This window comes from Henckelia pumila, chromosome 3 (genome assembly GCF_033568475.1).
Source record: "Henckelia pumila isolate YLH828 chromosome 3, ASM3356847v2, whole genome shotgun sequence".
Lineage (NCBI taxonomy): Eukaryota > Viridiplantae > Streptophyta > Magnoliopsida > Lamiales > Gesneriaceae > Henckelia > Henckelia pumila.
The window spans coordinates 129,847,451-129,871,689 of NC_133122.1; the positions used below are offsets into that span (position 1 = coordinate 129,847,451).

Consider the following 24,239-nt stretch of genomic DNA (forward strand, 5'->3'; position numbering starts at 1 on the left):
GTAAATTGAAAATTTTCTACTAGTGATCGCTCTACAGCAAGAACTTAAACATCCATATCCATATCCAACGTCCCAAACCTTTAATTGGTGGGGATCAGGGGATGGTGTGATCCACTTGACAAGACCAAGTATTAGATGCCCTCAAAAATACAAAAATGAGATGAAAAATTAGAATGTAATTTTCAGAAGAAAATAAATAATTCAAAAGGGAAATCCTGTATTTGAGTTCTTCTTTGAGGACTCCGCTAATCTTCTCACAAATTTAGCGTTGTTGTAAAATGTCATTAGTTCATTGGCTACATCGCCGGAGTGACATGTGATAAATGCTGCGACGAAACGCTTATCAGACATCCTCAATGCTCGTAGCATCGCAGGCCCCTTGATTCCAGGTTCAACTCCCATGTCCTCTATTTTACAAGCCAACAGATAACGCGGCTTTAATACAATCTCCAAATTGAAGTATAGAAGGAATGGGTTGGCAAGTACCAAATTGGCTGGTTGTTTAATTGTGCCTAGTATAAAAGTCATGTTTCTCTGAACTTTGTCAATAGATAGCGTCAACAAGAGTGGAGAACGTCCTATGAGACCAAAAATCTCATCCTCTGAAAATCCATATTTCTCAAAATTTACCACCTTTTCTCGAATGGTAGCCATGCGGGATATGGCAAAGAGGGAAACCACATGCTTGTACATTCTTGATTCCTTTGACACACCAGTTTTACGGATGTAATCCATCTTCTCATCATTTAGATTTGTTCGAGGTATTACGGTGGGACGAGACATAAGCACAGCAATCAAGTCCCTACTGCTAACACCCAGTGATTCGTAAATGGCAATGACTGGCTTGATTTTGTTGTGGAAGTCGTAGGTAAGCAAAGAAGGATTCCGAACAATAGCCTTGGCCAGGACCTGCCTAGAGCCGAAGAAGGCCTCGAAATACTCGAGGCGTTCATTCAAGAATAAGTTGATTCTGCAGTTCAGAAACCGAGGACGACAATGAACCATTTTAACAAGGTCAGAGGATGTGATACCAAGCTTAGATAATATTTCAAGCTTGGACTGAAGTATTTCAGGATCTGTTTTACGCAAAGATGGGCGCCGTGCAAAAATCTTGTATATATCATGTTCACCACAACCCCATTCCCCCAATATGTCAGCAGAGTTTTTTATTCTGACACTGATAGCTTCCAATTGTACACCTTCACTAATAGCTTCAGTTGAATCTAAAGATGAGGTAGAGAATAGACAGATATTGTATCGAGATGTGTCTAAAGGAGAAAATGTAACATTCCAGAAGACTTCGGTATCCATCTTTCTAAGTTGATTGAGGCCCTGAAAACACAAAAAACTCTATATTTTCAGCTCCCAATGCAATAAGGTAAATCAGCACCAAATCAACATAAACTTCTGGATAAATGACAAACAGAATGTAAAACCTAAGGAAGCTAATAAAAAATTCAAGGTAGCAACAAAACCCGTGGCTCCTATCAAGTATCTACATTTCCAAGGGTTAACCAGACTTCTTTGAATGACTAGTATCAAACAAGGGTCAGCAGAAACACTGGTACGCGTTTGGTTATGTTTCTGGTGATCTATGATAAAATAACTTTTGAGAATGATGAAAAGTTGAATTAGTAACATTTGTATACTAGAGTGTGAAAAGTTTGAACTTGTATTTAAGGGTACTTGCTCTATGAAATCATGAAAAGAAAGATATAGGAGATAATTCCCAAAGATTCACGCATAAGTTCTTTCTAGTTTTCTTGTACTTGTATAAGAAAACAATAGAAGATCAAATCACAAAGATACCAGAAAACTAACATAATCCACTCAAGGACAACTTTTGTAACTCAACTTCACTAACATGATTAAGAAACACATGAACGGCGGAAAATTCTAATAAGAAAATAATTATAACCACCAAAAAAAAGTGATGATAAAATTGATAAAAAAATATGTTAAATCGAATTCAAATCAAACCAATAGCATTCATAAGAAAAGATGTAGCGGGATGGGAACTTACAGCATAGAGAGAAGGGGTGTTGTTGCACCAGCGACGAGGAAAAAGAGCAGCACCCATTTGCAGAAGCTGTGACAGTACCATTTATTTATTCATCAAAAAAAGAATGGTAAAACTGGAGGACTCGGCTTCAAAACATCAACGATAATGCGAGTAAAGGTGTTGCAGCCTGTTTCATTTCACATCAGTTCGTTAAGTGCCATAATACATCTTAAATTCCATCTTTTTGCCAAGATTGACTCTGCCTGTGACGTGTATGCATGCATTTCAGTTTCAGCTATCTAACCAACTATGTGATAGAAAATAAGTGAGAGGTTGACAAGGAGAAACATGGTTAAGAGTTAGACACTATCGAGTCCGTATGTGATGCACAATACAGGAAAAGATACATAAAGATCGTGTATATGAAATTTAAAATAAAAAGAAAACTTTAAAAAAATAGGAAGAAAATACAAATCAAGGAAATAAACAAAGCTCTCCAGGCTCCAACTTTATAACATTAGTATGAAAATACAAAGTCTTAGGAAACAAAGCTCGAGGCTCCTATCAAGCACCTGGATTTCCAAGGCTTGACCTCCACTTGTTTGGATTACTAGCATCAGCAAAAGGGAAACAGAAAAGAATAAGAGTTTCACATTATAGAAAACAGAGAAGAAGACAATTGAGGGTTAACATAATCAGTACACAAATAGGTCATCAGACCAGTGGCTTAAAATAGTTGGCTTCTTTTACTTAAAATTTGTGTTTTCTGATCAAGGGACAAGTCTCCAATTACTTTGAAGCTTTGTCATCATCCTTTCTTAGAAAGAAATACGCAAAGAATGTATCAATAATTAAAAATATATTGATACTTGTCACCCAACAGTAATCATCGTGTATAATGAAATATTTCACATTCAATCACCATATACGCATTCAATTATGTGAAGCAAATCAGCTATCAGGTACTATTATATGAAATTCATAGAAAGTTCTTTTTTGTTGTCCAACCAAGAAGAGGTAGTTGAGATAGGCAATTAATGACAATTTCTTCCTCATCTGGTGTTCTTACGAGCATTCTTGCATCAAAATACAAAAAACATGATCATGAAATGTTATTGTTTCAAAGACCTCAAGTACAAAGCTAAGACTAGACAATGTACAATGTGTACATTTGGTTTGCGTTATTAGGGAGTGATAATGTAATAATCCATTATGATCCGATATTTGGTGGAATGTCGACCCTAAAAAGGGGGTAATACCCCTCTGTATTTCCTAAGGCCATAATTGGCCAATTTTCATGTGGGGCCGTCAATTTTCATGTGGGGCCATGTGGCCTAATCATGGCCATGAAAATCGAATTCCCCTGTGTTTGGTTCATCAAATCTTATCTTGAGGCGCTGGTTTGAAATTGCTGATTTTAAATTAGTTGAACAGAACCAATAAAGGCCATCCCGACTCTTTCGCAGAAAAAGAAAATGCTGCCGGTGATGGAAATTGAAGATTGTTTGGAGGACTTTTAAGTGTATGTATGCGTTAGTGGCACAAATTATACCCAACGCTGTGGTGCACTAGATAATTACACCACCCAAGTGACTTTCGTCGTGAAGTAGAAATAGGCAAAGAGATCCATTACACGATCAAGTTGATTGTTAAGCTATCACCCCTAACCACGCAAACCAGACCTTTCTTGGTTTTTTATTATCCCACCATCAAAAAATCAAAGTCCGTGTAGCAAGGCCGTTTCAATCCAGGCTTACAAGATAATTACCAACAAAAATTACAATAAACACAAATCAATCAGAATCTACACAAAGTACAATGATACACTTTCAAATTAGCACAAAATCAAGTGATTATGAACAGAACTAAAATAAATGGAAAAGAAGATAAAATTTTCAATGTATACTAATTTTAACAAGCACAATACAATCAGACCGAAGAATTAACTGAAAATGATTCGATACTGCACCAACAGAGTTTGAGATCAGACTGACGTGCAAAAATAATTGTTCAGCAAAGCAACAAAATAACTTAGCCTCTGACTCTTAATCGAATTAATTCGCATCATTTCCCAAACTCAGTTGTTGGCCCATGCTACTTGAAGATTGAAAATCAATTAATGGACGGACAATCAATGAAAATAAATAAACCTCCGGGAAGAAATTGAAAACTTCCGGGTTCTTCATCTTCGATTTGCAGGCGAATATTGCAATGGGCAATGCATATATAAGTGCGATTCAGCGGTTCTTAAAGAAGAACATTGCGGCTGAGAAGAGAAACCCTAACCCTAAATTTGAGATAATTTTCGCTTGTTGATTACTGTGACTCCGTTTGGACACGTATTTTAAAAACGTTTTTAGGGTTTTATAAATTAAAAAAATTTAAAGTATGTGTTTGGGTAAATTTTTTGTAAATTGTTTTTGAAAAATATTTTTTTTTAAAGTACTCTTTAAGTATGGTTTTTAAAGAACAGCTAGAAGGTGTTTTTTGATGATTTTTGGGATAAAAACGAGGGTCAAAACCGGGTCAAACAAAAAGCGAATGGGATTTTGCTGCACGAAATACGATCAAGTTGATTGTTAAGCTATCACCCCTAACCACCCAAGCCAGACCTTTTTTGGTTTTTTATCATCCCACCATCAAAAAATCCAAGTCCGTGTAGCAGGGCCGTTTCAATCCACTCTTACAAGATAATTACCAATAAAAATTACAATAAACACAAATCAATCAGAATCTACACAAAGTACAATAATACGCTTTCATATTAGCACAAAATCAAGTGATTATGAACAGAACAAAATTAAATGGAAAAAGAGAAAATTTTCAATGTATACTAATTTTAACGGGCACAATACAATCAGACCGAAAAGTTAACTGAAAATGATTCGATACTGCAACAAAAGAGTTTGAGATCAGACTGACGTGCAAAAATAATTGTTCAGCAAAGCAACAGAATAACTTAGCCTCTGACTCTTAATCGAATTAATTCGCATCATTTCCCAAACTCAGTTGTTCGCCCATGCTACTTGAAGATTGAAAATCAATTAATGGACGAACAATCAATGAAAATCAATGAAAATAAATAAACCTCCGGAAATAAATTGAAAACTTCCGGATTCTTCATCTTCGATTTGCAGGCGAATATTGCAATGGGCAATGCATATATAAGAGCGCGATTCAGCGGTTCTTAAAGCAGCTCATCGCGGCTGAGAAGAGAAACCCTAACTCTAGATTTGAGATAATTTTCGCTTGTTGATTACTGTGGCTCGGTTTGGACACGTACTTTAAAAGCATTTTTAGTGTTTTATAAATTAAAGAAATCTAAAACATGTGTTTGGGTAAATTTTTTGTAGATTGTTTTTGAAAAATATTTTTTTTTAAATATTCTTTAAGTATGATTTTTAAAGAACAACTAGAAGGTGTTTTTGATGTTTTTTGGGATAAAAGCGTGGGTCAAAACCGGGTCAAAGAAAAAGCGAATCGGATTTTGCTGCACCAAACACGATCAAGTTGATTGTTAAGCTATCACCCTAACCACGCAAACCAGACCTTTCTTGGTTTTTTATCATCCCACCATCAAAAAATCCAAGTCCGTGTAGCAAGGCCGTTTCAATTCAGACTTACTGTATACTAATTTTAACAGGCACAATACAATCAGACCGAAGAGTTAACTGAAAATCATTCGATACTGCAACAACAGAGTTTGAGATCAGACAGACGTGCAAAAATAATTGTTCAGCAAAGCAACATAATAACTTAGACTCTGACTCTTAATCGAATTAATTCGCATCATTTCCCAAACTCAGTTGTTCCCCCATGCCACTTGAAGATTGAAAATCAATTAATGGACGGACAATCAATGAAAATAAATAAACCTCCGGGAAGAAATTGAAAACATCCGGGTTGTTCATCTTCGATTTGCAGGAGAATATTGCAATGGGCATGCATATATAAAAGCGCGGTTCGACGGTTTTTAAAGAAGCTCATTGCGGCTGAAAAGAGAATCCATAACCCTAGATTTGAGATAATTTTCGCTTGTTGATTATTGTGACTCCGTTTGGACAGGTACTTTCAAAGCGTTTTTAGTGTTTTAAAAATTAAAAAAAAATTAAATTATGCGTTTGGATAAATTTTTTGTAGATTGTTTTTGAAAAATATTTTTTTTGAAGTATGGATTTTAAAGAACTAGAAGGTGTTTTTCGATGTTTTTTGGGATATAAACGCATGTCAAAACCGGGTCAAACAAAAATCAAATCGGATTTCGCTGCACGAAACACGATCAAGTTGATTGTTAAGCTATAACCCTAACCACGCAAACCAAACCTTTCTTGGTTTTTATCATCCCACCATCAAAAAATCCATGTCCGTGTAGCAGGGCCGTTTCAATCCAGGCTTACTGTATACTAATTTTAACAGGCACAATATAATCAGACCGAAGAGTTGACTGAAAATGATTCGATACTGCAACAACAGAGTTTGAGATCAGACTGACGTGCAAAAATAATTATTCAGCAAAGCAACAGAATAACTTAGCCTCTGACTCTTAATCGAATTAATTCGTATCATTTCCCAAACTCAGTTGTTCGCCCATGCTACTTAAAGATTGAAAATCAATTAATGGACGGACAATCAATGAAAATAAATAAACCTCCGGGAAGAAATTGAAAACATTCGGGTTCTTCATCTTCGATTTGCAGACGAATATTGCAATGGGCATGCATATATAAGGGCGCGATTCTGCGGTTTTTAAAGAAGCTCATTGCGGCTGAGAAGAGAATCCCTAACCCTAGATTTGAGATAATTTTCGCTTGTTCATTATTGTGACTCCGTTTGGACACATACTTTAAAAGCGTTTTTAGTGTTTTATAAATTAAAAAAATTGAAAGTATGCGTTTGGGTAAATTTTTTGTACATTGTTTTTTAAAAATATTTTTTAAAAAGAATTCTTTAAGTATGGTTATTAAAGAACAACTAGAAGGTGTTTTTTGATGTTTTTTGGGATAAAAACGCGGGGCAAAACCGGGTCAAACAAAAAGCGAATCGAATTTTGCTGCACGAAACACGATCAAGTTGAATGTTAAGCTATCACCCTAACCTTTCTTGGTATTTTATCATCTCACCATCAAAAAATCCAAGTCCGTGTAACAGGGCCGTTTCAATCCAGGCTTATTGTATATTAATTTTAACAGGAACAATGCAATCAGACAGAAGAGTTAACTGAAAATCATTCGATAATACAACAACAGAGTTTGAGATCAGACTGACGTGCAAAAATAATTTTTCAGCAAAGCAACAGAATAACTTAGCCTCTGACTCTTAATCGAATTAATACGCATCATTTCCCAAACTCAGTTGTTCGCCCATGCCACTTGAAGATTGAAAATCAATTAATGGACAGACAATCAATGAAAAGAAATAAACATCCAGGAAGAAATTGAAAACTTCCGGGTTCTTCATCTTCGATTTGCAGGCGAATATTGCAATGGTCATGAATATATAAGCGCACGATTCAGCGCTTATTAAAGCTCATTGCGGCTGAGAAGAGAAACCCTAACCCTAGATTTGAGTGTGTGTTTGATGCTAGGATGACCGCGGAAAGCACGACGACTCCATCACTCTTCGCTTGTTGATTACTGTGACTCCATTTGGACGTGTACTTTAAAAATGTTTTTAATGCTTTATAAATTATTAAAAAAATTTAAAATATGTGTTTGGGTAAATTTTTTGTAGATTGTTTTTGAAAAATATTTTTTTTAAAGTATTCTTTAAGTATGGTTTTTAAAGAACAACTAGAAGGTGTTTTTTGATGTTTTTTGGAATAAAAACGCGGGTCAAAACGAATCGGATCAAAATGGTAATTGGGTCATTCTTCGTTCAGATCTCCTCCTCGCTCAACCTAATTTTTTGTCTCCCTCCCTCCCATCCCAACATTCCTGTTGCCATATGCCAAAACTGAATAGAGAAGAGTGATGGAGTCGTCATGCTTTCCGCGGTCATCGTAGCATCAATCGCCATCGTTTTTTTCCTCGGGTATAAGACTATCGATCAATTTGGATCGTCCAATTTGACTGAAAGCTCGGGAAGTTTGGAGGCACGAGGACTAAGGGGGGTTTATTGGTTGTATACTTTTAATGACTTTTATGGAGTTTAAAAGTCTAGAGGTATTCAATCTAAACTTTTATATACTCCACAAAAGTTTAGTGGTATTCAAGATGAACATTTGTAGAATTTTAAAAAGTCATGTGGTATTCAAAATTGACTTTTAAAAACTCTACAAAAGTCTAGAGATATTCAAAATGTCAATGAATTTTTAAAAAGTCCATGGAATTCTATTAAGTACAATATTTAAAGGCAAAGGTACAACAATAAAATGTACATAATTGTCTTTGGTTGAACCTAAAGATTTGGATGGACATTTTTACATTTTTTTTCATTTCTATTAAAATAGTCTATAAACTAGCCACATAAATATTATTTATTAAATTAAAAATAATATATATACAAACATATTTTTTCTATTTCTAAGAACCAATACACCCCTTTAAAATAAAATAAAATAAAAATTATCTTTCATAATTTTTTGAATTTTAATTACAAAGAATTCTCACGAGAATTAAAATCATATTGATTAAATTTTTAAATAAAAACTTATTATACTACACGACAAAAACTTATAATATTTTATTGATCATAAATTGAAAATAACAATAATTATTTTTTATAATTAATTCATTATTAATTATATAAAATTTGATGTTTTAATTAATTTTTATATTTTTAATTTGTAGCTTAATTTTTATTATAACTCAAAATTTAAATTTCATTCACTTTAATATAAATATGCATATACATATATAATAAATAATAATAATATGTATATGTATATGTATATGATTTATATATATTGACTTGATATATTGACGTAGTTTTAAAAAATTATTAACACGAATGTGTGTGTATATATATATATATATATTATATAAATAGGAATACTATACTATATAAAACTAAATAATTCAAATTTTATAGATTCATATTAATTTCTTAATTGCAACAAGTTTAATACTACTTATTGATTTTTATAAACCAAATTGATAAGTAAAAATTATTTATATGATAGATAAAAATATTTTAAAGAAATAAAATTATTTTAAAGAGAGATAAATATAAGGTATTGATACTCGATTAATAATTCCAATAAATAAATCATAATCAAAATCATGAATTACAAAACACATATGGTTCTACAAAAAAAATTACAAATGCCAATAAAAGTCATGAAAAAAATTTACAAATGTCAATAAAAGTCATGAAAAACAAATCTGCAAAATTCTGTAAAAGTCATTAAAAGTCTGTGAGATTCTATAAAAGTCTGCAGAAATCTATCAACTCCACAAAAGTCTGTCATTTAAAAAAAGTCAGTAAATCTCTGCAACGAATACACCCCCTAAAACTACAACTGTGGATTTGCGAAACGATTTTCCTTTTTCAAAACGATTTCTCAGTGGTGCGATGGTGTTTGGATGTTTACTTGGTTGTGTAATTGCAAGGGAGAGTAGATACTACTAATTTGGTGTGTCAAAATATACTTGGTGTCTGTTTTGTAAACTGTGGCTTTTTTCCTTAGACAAAAATGTGAGATTTGATGGTTGAAGGTTCCAAAATTGAGAAGAGTGATGTGAAGGAGAATAGGTGGAGTTCGTCTGACGTCCAATAAATCAGAAGATGATGTGTTTTCAGATGCAGCTACAGAGTTTTCAGAGGGTGGAATTAGTCTCAGCTTGGCAGAGCGCATAGAAGTTACCAAAGGAGAAGATGACAAGAAGACAGCAAAAAAGTTTGGAGGGTGATATTAATGTGAACCTGTTAAAGAAAGTCGATGAATGTGCTGGTAAGCATTTCTTGAATTCGGTCATTTGCTAGTTGTTAAAGTTTTACTTGCTTTTCTAAGTTCTCTTGCATCATAGTTCTTGAATCAGATATCTGCCTTAGGATTGGTTATCTTAGCTGGAATATGTCTAGTTTCTTTATCTCTTTACAGTGTTGTTCCTCTCCATGGGAGGAAAGAGTATCTCTCATTTTACACCATAAATGCGGTAGCTAGATATTCTGTAACAAACAATGTGGAAGCCGGATACTACGTAAAACACGAATGCAGATGAATATGGTGAAAGAGTATATCTCATTTTACACTAATGTAGCAGAATTTTGTTAGGTGGAGATTGTATTATCCATGTATTCTCCTGTCTAGAAGCATGAGCAAGATTGAGAAATGGTGCAAAAAATTTTAATTAACACTTCACCGTGGAATGGAACATGCCAATATAATTTATGACTTGCAATGAGACACATCTGTGTTAGGTATATTATTTTGTATGTTTCTGAAACATTTCTTATGCATCAAGTAAGATAATTGTTGAAAGCTAGAACTACATTTTTTTAGTTTTCATGAATATTTAAAGTTGTCGGGTTTCTGTATGACATTGAATTTGTCCATGGAAGATCTGGGATTGCAAAATCGTTGTTGATAATTTTAAACTTCTTGGTAGCATGGCATTGTGTTCCAAGTCAGATTAAGCTCTCTGAATGTTATAATTATTCCATTATTAATAATAACTATATGGTCTTGAATCATGTATGCTCAAAGTTGTTTCCATATCTACTTATTCGATTTTGATTGCATCTTAAGAGTCATAGAAGAATTTCTGGAAAAGCAAGATGAGAATGTTGGAGCTTTTAATTTGGACAAATCTTTCTTGTGATATAATTGTTTGTGCATGATTTATGCCTTTAGTTATCTATGTCCCCGCAAATCCTATAAGTTCGGTTTCATGAATGCAGATAAAGTAATGTAGCGATTCAAATGTGGAATTTATTGAGATCAAGTAGATAAAAAAAATTGAATTTATTGAGATAGAGTAGATTAAAAAAAAATTATTACTATAAATTATCTATTTTTGTTCTTTAAATATTTTTAATGAGAATTTAATTGTGCCTTAAATACGAAAAAAGAGATGAAATAAAATAAATTGCAAACATATAGAAAAAGAGAAAAGAAATTGTCAATAATAATAATAAACAAGAAAAAACAAAAAAAAATAAAATTAAAAAGATTTAAAGATAGTTTTCCAAACAACTTTTTAATTATTTTTAACTTAAAAATTATTTTTCTAAAATAGTTGTCCAAACACATTTTAACTATTAAAACGTTTTTATAAAATAGTTGTCCAAACACATATTTATTATTTGGGTGGTGTAATTATCTAGTAAGGGTGGGCGTCGGGTCGGGTTCCTCGGGTTCGAGAAGTTCGGATCGGGTACCCGAAACTTTCGGGTAGTAAATTTTACTACCCGAACCTGAAAATGAATATGTACTGCCCGAAAAAGTCGGGACTCGGGTAGTGTCGGGTACCCAACGACGGGTACCTGAAATTTAGGCCCAAAAAATATGTTTTGTTTAAATTTCTCAAGCATTAAAAAACAATGTATTTTTTCATTCTATCTTACCAAACTCCAATAAAAAAAATGTATGTCATCATATCTCCAATAAAAAGAGAAGACAATAACCTTCATGTACAGAAACACAACACTGCAACAGAATAGAAAGATGAAAAAAGTGAGCTTCAAACCTTCAATCGGCCAAGAGCAAGAGTGCGAGAGGGCCGAGGGGCCCAGAGATGAAGAACGTGAGGCGTGAGCGATGCAGTCAAGAAGCCGTGAGGCATGAGCGACGCAGTCAAGAAAAGCGGCAGCCGAGTGGCCTGCAAAATTAGGGATTTTAGTTTCTATCCCCTTTTAACATAAATAAATATAATAATATATGTTTATAATATATATTTATATAATTAATTCGGGTACCCGACTAATTTTCGGGTAGAAAATTTTCTACCCGACACCAACCCGATAAGAAATATTTACCCGAACCCGACATTTTCAAGAAATTAACCAGATCGGGTCGGGAATCCGATACCCGACTACAAAACGCCCACCCCTACTATCTAGTGCTCCACAGCGTTGGGTATTAATTTGTGCCACCAAAACGCACACTTAAAAGTCCTCCAAACAATCTTCAATTTCCTTCACCGGCAGCTTTTTTTTTTCTGCGAAAGATGTGGGGATAGTCTTTATTGGTTACGTTTAACTAATTTCAAATCAGCAATTTCAAATCAGCGCCTCAAAATAAGATTTGATGAACCAAACACAAGGGAATTCGACTTTCATGGCCATGGCCCACATGAAAATTGAGAGTCCCACATGAAAATTGGCCAATCATGGCCTAGGAAATACAGAGGGATATTACCCCCTCTTTAGGGTTCCCCCAAACATAGGATCATAATGGATTATTACACTATCACCCTCTGATAATGCAAACCAAATGCACACATTGTACATTGTCTAATCTTAGCTGTGTAGGTCCATGAAACAATAACATTTCATGATCATGTTTATTGTATTTTGATGCAAGAATGCTGGTCCGAACATCAAATGAGAAAGAAATTATCATTATTTTGCCGACTACCTCTTCTTGGTCGGACAACAAAAAAGAACTTTTCTATGAATTTCACATAATAGTACCTGATAGCTGATTTGCTTCACATAATTGAAGGTGAATATGATGATTGAATGTGAAATATTTCATTCAACACGATGATGACTGTTGGGTGACATGTACGATATATTTTTAATTATTGATACATTCTTTGCGTATTTTCTTCTAAGAAAACAAGATGACAAAGCTTCAAAGTAATTGGAGGCTTGTCCCTTGTTCAGAAAACACAAATTTTAAGTAAAAGATACCAACTATTTTAAGCCTCTGGTCTGATGACCTATTGGTGTACTAATTATGTTACCCTTCAACTGTCTTCTTCTCTGTTTTCTATATACTTTGAATCTTTAAAAGAAAATTTTATGTTGTTAAATAATAAAATAATAATGATAAAAAAAAAGTCGAATATGCACTTGGTTGCTATATTTTACTGTAATATATATATTGATTGAATTCGTATCAATCCACACGAGTTCACACCTCCAAAGAGTATGTACCATTTTTATAATATTTATTTTAGTTGTTATTTTTTAAAAAACTAAAATAGAAATTTACATAGAATTGAGTACATATATTTTGACCACTTTATGTTGTTGTGTAGAAAATTTGGATTTGACACCAAGAATATCTCAAGGATGTAGTTTAGATGATTCAGTTAGAAATATGTTTTTTAATAAAATCAAAATCTCCTTTGTGTGATATCACAAATGGTAGATATCTCTAATTTAACAACATTATATTTTATTTAATTTGATTATTTTTTTTCCTCAAATTTTATGTATGTTTAGTTCGTTATATCAATAATTATATTGTTTTTGCAGCTGACATATCTGGTCCAATACCTGTAAACTTAACTACCATCTCTGACAATCGAGGTGATTGCCATAATCAATTAAAAAATATTTCAGTGTCATCAATCGGTAATATTAAATTTTCGTGTTTTTATTGATTTATCATGAAACTTTTAAAAAATTTTATTCAATTTTTTTTTGGCTCGAACATATATATTTGTCTTTATGAATATATATATTTTTTCTACTCTTTTATTCGTAGATTATCGGGATACAGCTAGGGATGTAAATGAGCCGAGCCGAACAGGCTAAGGCTCGTTTGATATATATAAGGGCTCGGGCTCGGGCTCGGTCCGAGCTTTTATTATAAGGCTAGGGCTCGGCTCGAGCTCGGCTTGTTTATCAAATTAAACGAGTCTGGCTGGCTCGAGTTCGGTTTGTTTTCAGGCTCATTTAACGAGCTCGTTAAGCAGACTCGTTAGCGAGCTCGTTAAGCAGACTCGTTAACCAGTCTCGTTAGAAAGCTCGTTTTCAGACTCATAAGCGAGCTCGTTAAGCATACTCGTTAGCGAGCTCGTTTTCGAGCTCGTTAAAAAAACTCGTTTTCAGGCTCGTTAAGTTCGCTCGTTTTCAAGCTCGTTAAGTGGGCTCATTTTCGAGCTCTTAAAGTGTAAATACAATAAAATACATATCTATAAATTAATTATAAACTAAAATTAAATTTTCGTACATAAAAAAATGGCAACCCTAATAACAAAAAGAACTTCCCAAAATATTATATCAAATTTCCAAATGCCACATAAAATAACATAACATAAAATCCATTATCCAAAATCTCACTAGTCACAACACAGGGATAATAAAACCATAAAATCATCAAATATCTGTCGTATGCCAAGTAACAGTCCAATACAACGATTCTCAATAAGTAACATCATGACAATAATTTCACTCTCAAAATCAATCCTAATACTTCAACTTAATTAGAAAAGCCATTAGAAAAAGGCTTACCCCTTGCAATGGTGACAAATTGAAGTTTAAAACAAGGCTTTAAATCCAGTGAAGAGGGAAGGAGAGACCTATAACATTAAATCCATAATATATAAATATCGGTATGATATAATCTACGAAATCAAATTTAAATCAAAACATTAAAATATCATTTCTGGCAACCTGCTCAAACCAAGAACAAAGCCGGAAAACGAGTTTAAAAGATTCAATAGTCCAAGCTAAGATGATCTGGAACCGAACAGAAACTATATCGCGGTGGTGGTGCGGCGGCAGCACGGCTGAGAAGCTCAAAACGCAGCTGAAACGAGCTGAAACGCAGGGACTGGTTCAGTATAGTTCCTTAACTCGAATCCAGTCTAAAACACCAATAATTAACCGATAACATCGCAACAACTCGAAGAATCCGATCTCGCGCAGCTCCAGCCGCGAACAGAGCGCGATTTGGGCAGAAACAACCATTAGAACCAGCGATTCATGGCTCAAATTGAATCACGGATGTAAGGAAGAAAACCCTCAAACGGATCGAAATTTCGACAACGGATGAAGGAGATATGAACCAAATAGCGCAGCTGCGCAGAGGGAGACGAGAGTGACGGGTTTGGGGATTGATTTTCTTTTCTTTTATTTCTTTCCTTCTATCGCGTTGGGGATTTATTTTCTTTTATTTCTTTCCTTCTATGCGTACAAGTATGTGTGTGTATAAATGCTCTATGTTAATAGATAGATTTAAAAGAGTCGCCGGGTTTATTAATTTCTCGTTTGTTATTTAATAACTTCTAATATGTATATTATATCGCTTAAATATTGATATTCTAAAATATATATTTTTAACACATTTTTCTAATTTATTTGGCATAATTAATTGTTTAATTTAGTATCTCACTAATTATTTTAATTATCTCAAATTACCTGATAATTAATTTAGGGTATCTGATATTCTAAAATACATATTTTTAACACACTTTACTATAATCAAATTTGCGTTTTTATATTCTTTATATTCTGAAATTTACTAATATATATTTTTAACACACAATTATATTATCTGGCTTAATTATTTTAATTTAGCACATAAAAATCATTATCAATAAATTTTATCAAATAATTAGATAATTAGCATCAGGTTCTTACAAAGGTCACGAGAAGAAGAAGAAGAAAAAATTGAGTTGACAATCTTATATAGACTCAATTTAACTAAATTGGATCCAATAAGAGGTGAACTATTAGTCCAACTATGTGATAGAAAATAAGTGGGAGGTTGATAAGGAGAAACTTGGCTAAGAGTTAGCCACTATCGAGTATGTTATGTGATGCACAATACAGGAAAAGATACATAAAGATCGTGTATTTGAAATTTAAAATAAAAAAGAAAACTTTAAAAAAATAGGAAGAATATACAAAAATAAGGAAATAAACAAAGCTAAAGGCTCCAACTTTAAAACAATAGGATGAAAATACAAAGTCCAAGGAAACAAAGCTCGAGGTTTCTATCAAGCAATTGGAATTCCAAGGCTTGACCTCCACTTGTTTGGATTACTAGCATTAGCAAAAGGTAAACAGAAAATAATAAGAGTTCCCACATTATAAAAAACAGAGAATAAGAGTATAAGACAGTTGAGGGGTAACATAATCAGTTCACAAATAGGTCATCAGACCAGAGGCTTAAAATAGTTGACTTTTTTTACTTAAAATTTGTCTTTTCTGATCAAGGGACAAGCCTACAATTACTTTGAAGTTTTGTCATCTTGCTTTCTTAGAAGGAAATACGCAAAGAATGTATCAATAATTAAAATGTATTGATATATGCCACCCAACAATCATAATCGTGTTGAATGAAATATTTCACATTCAAACACCATATTCGCATTCAATTATGTGACGCAAATCCTATCAGATACTATTATGTGAAATTCATAGAAAAGTTCTTTATTTTTGTTCGACCAAGAAGAGGTAGTCGATGTATGATTCTGTATGACAATTTTTTTCTCATTTGATGTTCGTACTAGCATTCTTGCATCAAAATACAATAAACATGATCATGAAATGTTATTGTATCAAAGACCTCAAGTACAAAGCTAAGATTAGACAATGTACAATGTGTACATTTGGTTTGAGTTATCAGAGGGTGATAGTGTAATAATCCATTATGATCCTGTGTTTGGGAGAATGTCGACTCTACAGAGGAGGTAATGCCTCTCTATATTTCCTAGGCCATGATTGACCAATTTTCATGTGGGCCCAAGTGGCCCAATCATGGCCATGAAAATCAATTCCCCTGTGTTTGGTTCATCAAATATCATCTTGAGGCGCTGATTTGAAATTATTTAAACGGAACCAATAAAGACTATCATGTTCTTGATGTTATAGTTCCTTCATCACACGCATAGACAATTTCACGGGTACAAAATTTTATCATGAAGTTATGAGTTAAATTTTACATGATCAGATGCCTATGTGTTCGTTCATTGGGTTTGATTTAGTAGGTTACGGGGGTAAACCTTGCGTCTAACGATTTTTGTGGTCTTAGTTATGAATCAAAGGAATTTGTGTGTAGCATTTAGTAGGACTCAAGCGTCTAACAGGCTTGAAAGCATCTGATATCACGGCTTCAAGAGTAAAAAAAACCACAAAGGGTGGGTATGAATTTTTTTGTAGCAGATGATTACAAGATGCTACAAACCTATAGTGTACTTCCAACAGGTCCTGTAAGTTATAATGGAGCCCTGCGAATAGGATCCTAACACATAGAATGTGTTAGGATTCTATTATGCCGGTTGTACCACAAAAATAAAATAAAATTGAATATCATTTGATTTGTAACTAGATATGATAATTAATTTTGTGTGAATTTGAGGGTGATATTGTAATGAACTAGGCCCGCACCCTCTGCTTTAGCCCATCTGGCAGCCCAGCCATATTCTAACTCATGGCCTTCTCCCCACCTGGCCAGATGGGCTAGAGCAGAGGGTGCGGGCCCAATCCATTACAAAAAATTATATTGAAATGATATTTCAGAAGCATCAGCTATCATATCAGATATGATTCAAGAAAAGATAGATAATGTAAAGATTTATCCAAACAGACCAAGAACAAAGCAAAATTAACAGAGATAACAGCAGAATAACAGATACATATTTTGATCTGTGAATAGAATGATCAGCAAGAAAATTTCTTTTTAGAGAATTATCCAATTCAGAAAGGGATTTCAGAAGTGATTTGCTAAGTGCTTCTTGTGAGTATTCAATCTAGCTTATTGATTACTACTCAATCCAGAATTGTCTTTATATTGAAGTTGTATGACCGTTAATGATATTGAATTTATGAGCTGATGATTGAGTTGTAAACATTTTATTTCAGATTGAAGTAAAAGATATTGAATTCGAATCGATAGGTTCGAGTTCGAATGAATTGAAGTGTTTGAAGTATTGAATCAAGAAAACCTTCAACGAGCAACCATGGATTAAGCAAAATTGGATGATAGATTTGACTAGCCTTGTGTTGATCAACATTTGCAAGAGTTTGCAAAAATTCAAGATGTTTGAATCAAGATCAAAGGTATGAATAGACATTAGATATTATGGGAAGAACAACTCGAGATCGTTTTGATTATTGGATTTCCTAAAATCACATACTTATTTGTTTAAATTCTCTTATATGATTTACTTGTCATTGTTGCCTTGATTGATTATTGATTTATGTGTTCAATATATTTTACAATATTTGTATGATTTAATGTATCAAGATTATGTTACATTCATCTTGAACCCTACCTCAAAAATCATAGAGGGCTGATTGGCCTAGATTGCGAAAATGACGTTTGGAGGGCTATAGTTGAGTGGCACGGAATATAGATTTACTTTCAGATCTAGAAGACTCACTATAGTTGCACCAAAGTCAGGGGACTTGATATATTTAACGCCACCTCGATTGGGTAAGTTGGTGGTCGGTTAAAGATTTTATTTTCCTGGGATCCCAAGAACTAAGATTTATTGGTATCAGATTTGATAGCCTATTCCTTGAAACATGCATTGCATTTATGCATTAACCTAGAGATTTCTATGGTTTAGAATATGCGTTTATAAATTCTAGCATGTGATTATATTCCATTCAAGATATGAATGTATTTATATGATTGTTTGATATTGTTGTAAATGAATAGTTATGTTAGACGAATGAAGATTCAATTATGCTTCTATGATTGACATGTTCTTACATGTTTGAGATTTAAGATTATTATAACATATAGATTTATTATGCTTATATGATGTATATGCATGTCGTTCATACTGAGATTTATTCTCACCGGAGTTATCCGGCTGTTACTTTGTTTGTATGTGTGCATTGCATCAGGTTGGGGCATAAACAAGTCAGATGTGCTTGGATAGCTCGAGATTGAAAGATTAGAAGTGGTGACTCGAGTTTTAAGCAGATGACATGTAGTTTATAAATTTGGTAAACATGTTAGAACAACAAGCACCTTTGTATATGTTGTTGTCGAGTATTGATTTATACTTGAGAATTCATGTATTACAGATATGTAGATTGATGTTTAAATGCATGTCAAGTATATAGAATCATGTTGAGAAGCTTATATGATAGATTGTATCATTTTTCAGATTTGAAAAGCCTCATTGTTGAATTTTGAGTACAGGGCACGGACCCCGTGCATGCCCTGTGCATGGGTCCATGTACCCGATTGTTTAGAACATGTTTAGAATAAATAAGTCACGGACCCCGTGCCAAGATCCGTGTAGGGGTCCGTGTGGTCTGGAATGAAACCAGTAGCTTCAAAAATTTTGAAACTTTGGCACAGAGGTAGGCACGGGGTCCGTGTACCTTGCATATTTATATTTTGTGTGCAGGTTAATGCACGGACCTGTGCGCGTAGTCCATGTACCTTTTATAAAAAAAAATTCAGTCTTTGATTATATTGTTTCTAGTTTGTTTTGATTATGATTAATTATTAATTTTTCCTAAGAAAAGATTAGCAACCCGAGGTCCCCACAACAGGTGGTATCAGAGCATAAAGTTTTTGAACTCAGATAGAAGTTGAGCGGGGTAGATTGAGTAGCATGTTTTTATCGTATTGCATGATTATGCTTTACTTGATTTGAAGAATTGTATGCGAATAAGATTAATGATGGAACACTGCTTGCGTTACTGATATGAGAATTACATGCATATATGCTGATATGTATGCATGATTTATTGAATTTATCAGCGTAAGTGAATTCAATACAAGTATGTATTATTTGAAACGCATCAGAATTTGCAAGCATGTGTTATATTCAGAAGCATTAAATGATATGTTATACTGAAATGTATTGCATGAGCTTTGTACTATATATATTGCTTCTGTTATAGAATAAGACAGATTTTGCAGACAGAACAAGTACCTCAGAAAGAACAAATCAGTGTTGTGGTATGTGAGTCGATAGATATGATGATTGCATTGAGGAGAACGTTAGTTGAACAACTCCAGAGCTATTAATCACCAACTCAAAAAGAGACAGAATGTGCTATGGCTAGAAAAAGGTTGAGTTAAAGAGCTGGATCAGTTGTTCAAGTGAAGAATATTCAGATGAACATAGAACTAGCCTGATTATATATCCACTCCATGACTTAGCAAGAAGTTGGTGGATTGTAAAGAAGAGATAGATGAAGAGCAGAGGTACTAAAATGGTTTGGTAGGTAAGTAAACAGAATTGTTTCTTTCTGTATTTTATAGAGAAGATAGAAAAGAAGAATTTGCAGAACAGAAGCATAACAACTTGAATGAGTTGATTGAAGCCAGTGACAGAATAAAGAAACCACGAACTGGTTGTATGAGGCAGAGTGAAATTTTATTCACGCCTCTGTAATTGAGAACACTATGATCATCACCTCCACTACAGATTTCCATAGAAGTATAGCTATGAAGCAAGAGATAGTGATAACAGCAGCAAAGATCGATTCAGCCTAAAGGCCAGTAGATGAACAAATATGAGAATAGATCCCCTAACTGAAATAGATCAAGAGGAAATTTGAATGACAGATAAGCTCATAGGCAATAAGAAATTATAGAAGATTGGGCTCAAGTTGTATCAGATAATGATATTGCAGGTAAGGGAGGTAATTCGAGTTAACCTACTTATGTATTGATTGTATAACATACATTCATAGATCAATGATTTGTTATGCTACAATCTTTATCTGTTGAGCTTTTATTAATTGTATTTGCTGAAATTTTGTCTTTGAGTAGATGGAAAGAATTTGGAAAGATTAGACATAAAAGATAAAATACAGATTTGAGGAAATAAGATTAAATTTGATAATATAAGATTGGGTATTAAGCTAAGATGCATTATAGATATTAATGCAATAATTGAGTACCAGTTAACAATTGATTATTTTTCTGTGCAATGATTACGTAAGATCAACAATAGAAATAATTAGAGATTTATGATATGAGTTTCAGAAAGTACGATTCCTTTTATTCGGTATTGGTTATATCAAGATTAATGTAGAAGAGTGTCGGAAGAATTCTAGTAGATGTACTAGACCAGTATAGAACTAACCTAGAATTGATAGATATGTCAGTGGTTAGAATGTACAGAAATATTCAGATAAAATATTCCGACCTTTCTATGAAATGAAAAGAGTTCTATAGAGAGTGGTGTCTAGTACGAATATCTTATGACAACTCGTATAGAAAGCACTACTTGAACTGAAGAACTCCAGAAACAGCTAGAAGATTGATTAGAAAATAATTATTCGAGTACCAATATGGTTATTAATTCTATGACAATGAATTAAGTCGAAAAGATGATATTCGACTATTGTCAATTGAAAATTAATTGATAAACTTATATCAATAGAGAATAAGAAAAATCAGTTACAGTTGAGTCTTCTCTTCAATTTTGTTGAAGCTATTACATCATAGAAATCATGATTCTTGAATTTTTTTATATCGATTTGAGGTTTTTGTATTCGACCTCAATCGATCTTGATTGGATCTTATTCCTTTGTGAAAGTACAAATTGATTCATTTGCGTTGAGTTTTGACATGCAAGCGAGTTGTTTTCACTTAGCAGATTTTGTCATTCAGAATAGTTGATTTTGGATGACCTTGAATTGAGCAAGTTCCTTTGATTTAAAATTCGAGAATTATTGATTATTTGATGTGTATATTCAGTGTATCTTGATGTTTTTGGCTCAAAATTGATAGAAATTTGGTTCTAGAGTATCAGCAAGATGTATGAAGTAATTGCATTAATGATGTTTAATGTACAAATTGCCCTATAATAGCTCAAGTGTTACCAGGATTGATAAAAATTTGCACTTATGCCTGGGGTGCAAGTTCGAATCCTAGAAAGGGCATGAAACTCCCCTTTCCAGGTGGGGAGAAGGTCATGAGTTAGAATATGACTGGGCCGGCATAGATCATAGGCTAGATGGGCTAGAGCAGAGGGTGCGGGCCCAGTCCATTACAGATATGATGAATTTTGTGAAACTGATCTTTTGTTTAAATTGCATATAAAAAAATTTGTTTAAAAACATTATTTTTTATTGTACATATGAGCAATACGAACTTGTCTCACTGATAAATCATAAAAGACATATTCCATTAAATATTCAAAATTGGAGAAACTTAATCGGATTAAATGACCTAAAAGTACGAAACATTATAAAGTCTACAAACTACCCCAAAAATTTATTATCGAATTAATTGGCAATTAAAATAATTATTGAGTTGAAAAAATAATTATTACTGCCAAATGAGTAATAATGTGTATTTACAAAATACACACCAATTAGTCAATGAGTTTGACTATTTATGGATATCTGATAATATTGGCATTTTGAGATAATTATTGACATAATGGAATTAAAATAATTATTTATGCCAGATAATTTAAATTATAGAAATTAATCAGTTTGGGTGACTGGTCAAAGCCTAAGATTGACTCAATTTATTTATTGGGAATTAACTGGTCTAGTTTCCAGGTCAAAGTTCGTTGTTTCAGATAATTGTAAAAATGTGTTAAATTACATATTGGAGTAAAATAATACAAGAGCATTAAAATGGATCAGACCGGGTCATTTTAGGACCAAATTTTATAATATTAAGTGGTACATTCTCTCTCACGCACTAAACCCCTAAAACATACACTAAAACCGTAACCCCCAAATCGCCCTCCCCATCGCCGACCTCCGACCACCGACCGCCGCCTTTCGTCGTCGATTGAGCATGCCATCTTGAAGCTCTCATCGAGGCGATCACAACCATACCAAGAATCGTGAGTTTTGGTGTCCGTTTGGTCCGGTTCGAAGAAAAAACATGAGGGTCACTATTCATCATCTTCATCGCGCGAAATGGGCGGATTTGAGGTCTATTCTTGTTGTTTTTGTGTTGTTAAAAGGTTCTAGGATGTGTGTAGATCGATTCCCAAGATTTTTTCAGCATTTTTCGCGAGAAAATCGGACGGATCTGAGCTCGGAAGCTCACGCCGCCGCCGGTGGTTTTTCTCCGATCTACGACACCTCGATGGTCCGATCCGGTCGTAGCCTAGTGCATTGGAATCGTCTCGTTGAGCTCTACAAGCCTGTAAAATTTCATGAATTTTGGAGAAGTTTTGACATCGCCGCCGGACGCCGCCGTCGCGCCGCCGTCTTCTCCGGCGAGTCTCCGTCTATCGTCTTGTCAACCATTTTTGATCGGTTCGACGTGATAGATCCAAATATCCAAGTTTCGAGTCGAGATTCAAAATCGTTAAGCGGTGAGAGCGCAATAAAGTTTGGTAAGTTTTGGTCAAAGTTTGACCAGAGTTGACTAGGGTTGACTTTTGATCATTATATGATTTTTCGCAGATCGGAAGCCGATTGAGGATAATTAGAGGCAGAAATCAGCAGTTTAGGGATTTGAGCTTCCAGAGTTGGATAATTATGAGATTCCCGAGTCCCGATATGTGCATCCGCAATCGTATAAGTTTTTCGTGCGTTTTAAACGCAAAGACATGTTATACTCTTCCTTTCTCACACCATTTAGATCAGTATATTCATTATTTGAAGATTAAAAGTCGTGTTATTTCATTTTTATGTGGATATGGTAGTTCAAGATTTAATTCATGCATCATTCACGTTTTATGCATTGTGACTTGGTTGTTAATGATTTTTCTGTCATGGCTGGGTCTTAGTTGTTGCTCACTGGTTGATGGTTAGATTAGGTCCCTTTGGGTGTTGGTTTAAGATGTATTGAACTAGTGTTGGCTAGATGAACAGTTGGATGGTTGTAAGGCTGATCTATCTAGCGGGCAGCTCAGGCAGGGCTCGGGCGAGTGGGTTGTCCGTGTCGGGTAAATTGTATTAGTGTCATATGTCATGGTTTGGTTTGGATTATTTTATTTTGGGTCTGGTAATTTATTTAAGAGTCTAAGTGTTTAGTTTATTCATTGGGTCAATTTTGTTATTGGGCCTAAGATGTTCATTGGGCTTAATTTAGTTATTGGGTCTAAAATATTTATTATGTTCAATTTATTTATTGGGCTTAGTTGTTTATTTGGGATAAAGTTTTATTTGAGCTTGAATGAATTGATTTAGTTATTGAGCCAGACTTATTGGACTTAAGATATTTATTGGAGGTTTAATTTAATAATAGAGCTAAATTTGTTAATGAGCCTAAGTTGTTTAATTATTTGGTTGGACTAAGTTTTAAGTTGGACTAAGTACTATTGTGCCAATCTAAGTCTGATTGGGTCATTTTAAGTGTGATTGAGCTAGTCTAAGTATTATTGAGCCAGTTTAAGTGTTAATGAGTCAATCTAAGTGTTATCAGACGAATCTAAGTTTAAAGACTTTAGTTAAGGGGCAACAACTCGAACCTGCCCTGGCAAAAATATAATAGTCCGTA

The 24,239-nt window shown here is 33.8% G+C and overlaps 1 protein-coding gene and 5 non-coding genes across 14 annotated transcripts; all 6 read right to left on the minus strand.

Moving 5' to 3' along the window:
• Positions 1–32: 32 nt before the first annotated feature.
• Positions 33–15,009, minus strand: LOC140887534 (transcription termination factor MTERF8, chloroplastic-like). Of its 9 annotated transcripts, XM_073294814.1 has the most exons (6): positions 14,513–15,009; positions 14,351–14,418; positions 12,048–12,102; positions 11,632–11,763; positions 2,024–2,089; positions 33–1,332 (listed from the first exon to the last, which is right to left on the minus strand). In XM_073294814.1, the coding sequence occupies exons 4-6, from the start codon at positions 11,725–11,727 to the stop codon at positions 202–204; spliced, it is 1,293 nt and encodes a 430-aa protein (XP_073150915.1). In that variant the 5' UTR covers positions 11,728–11,763; positions 12,048–12,102; positions 14,351–14,418; positions 14,513–15,009; the 3' UTR covers positions 33–201. The 9 variants fall into 9 exon arrangements, with proteins under 9 accessions (XP_073150915.1, XP_073150914.1, XP_073150916.1 ...); XM_073294813.1 differs by lacking the exon at positions 12,048–12,102; XM_073294815.1 differs by lacking the exons at positions 14,351–14,418; positions 14,513–15,009 and having other exon boundaries at positions 11,921–12,055.
• Positions 3,980–4,078, minus strand: LOC140893663 (small nucleolar RNA Z122). Its single transcript, XR_012153256.1, has one exon. It is a non-coding gene; the product is annotated as a small nucleolar RNA Z122 (small nucleolar RNA).
• Positions 4,908–5,006, minus strand: LOC140893664 (small nucleolar RNA Z122). Its single transcript, XR_012153257.1, has one exon. It is a non-coding gene; the product is annotated as a small nucleolar RNA Z122 (small nucleolar RNA).
• On the minus strand, positions 5,705–5,803 carry LOC140893667 (small nucleolar RNA Z122). The gene has a single exon (XR_012153260.1). It is a non-coding gene; the product is annotated as a small nucleolar RNA Z122 (small nucleolar RNA).
• LOC140893666 (small nucleolar RNA Z122) lies at positions 6,478–6,576 on the minus strand. Its single transcript, XR_012153259.1, has one exon. It is a non-coding gene; the product is annotated as a small nucleolar RNA Z122 (small nucleolar RNA).
• LOC140893665 (small nucleolar RNA Z122) lies at positions 7,251–7,349 on the minus strand. The gene has a single exon (XR_012153258.1). It is a non-coding gene; the product is annotated as a small nucleolar RNA Z122 (small nucleolar RNA).
• Positions 15,010–24,239: the final 9,230 nt, after the last annotated feature.

Bases quoted from the DNA above. Each gene is read 5' to 3' on its own strand.
- LOC140887534 (XM_073294813.1), bottom strand. From the start codon at position 11,727: ATGCCTCACGGCTTCTTGACTGCATCGCTCACGCCTCACGTTCTTCAT. The intron at 2,090-11,631 runs GTTTGAAGCTCA...GTACTGTCACAG, and splicing joins TTGCTCTTGGCCGATTGAAG to CTTCTGCAAATGGGTGCTGC. The intron at 1,333-2,023 runs GTAAGTTCCCAT...TTGTGTTTTCAG, and splicing joins ACACCCCTTCTCTCTATGCT to GGCCTCAATCAACTTAGAAA.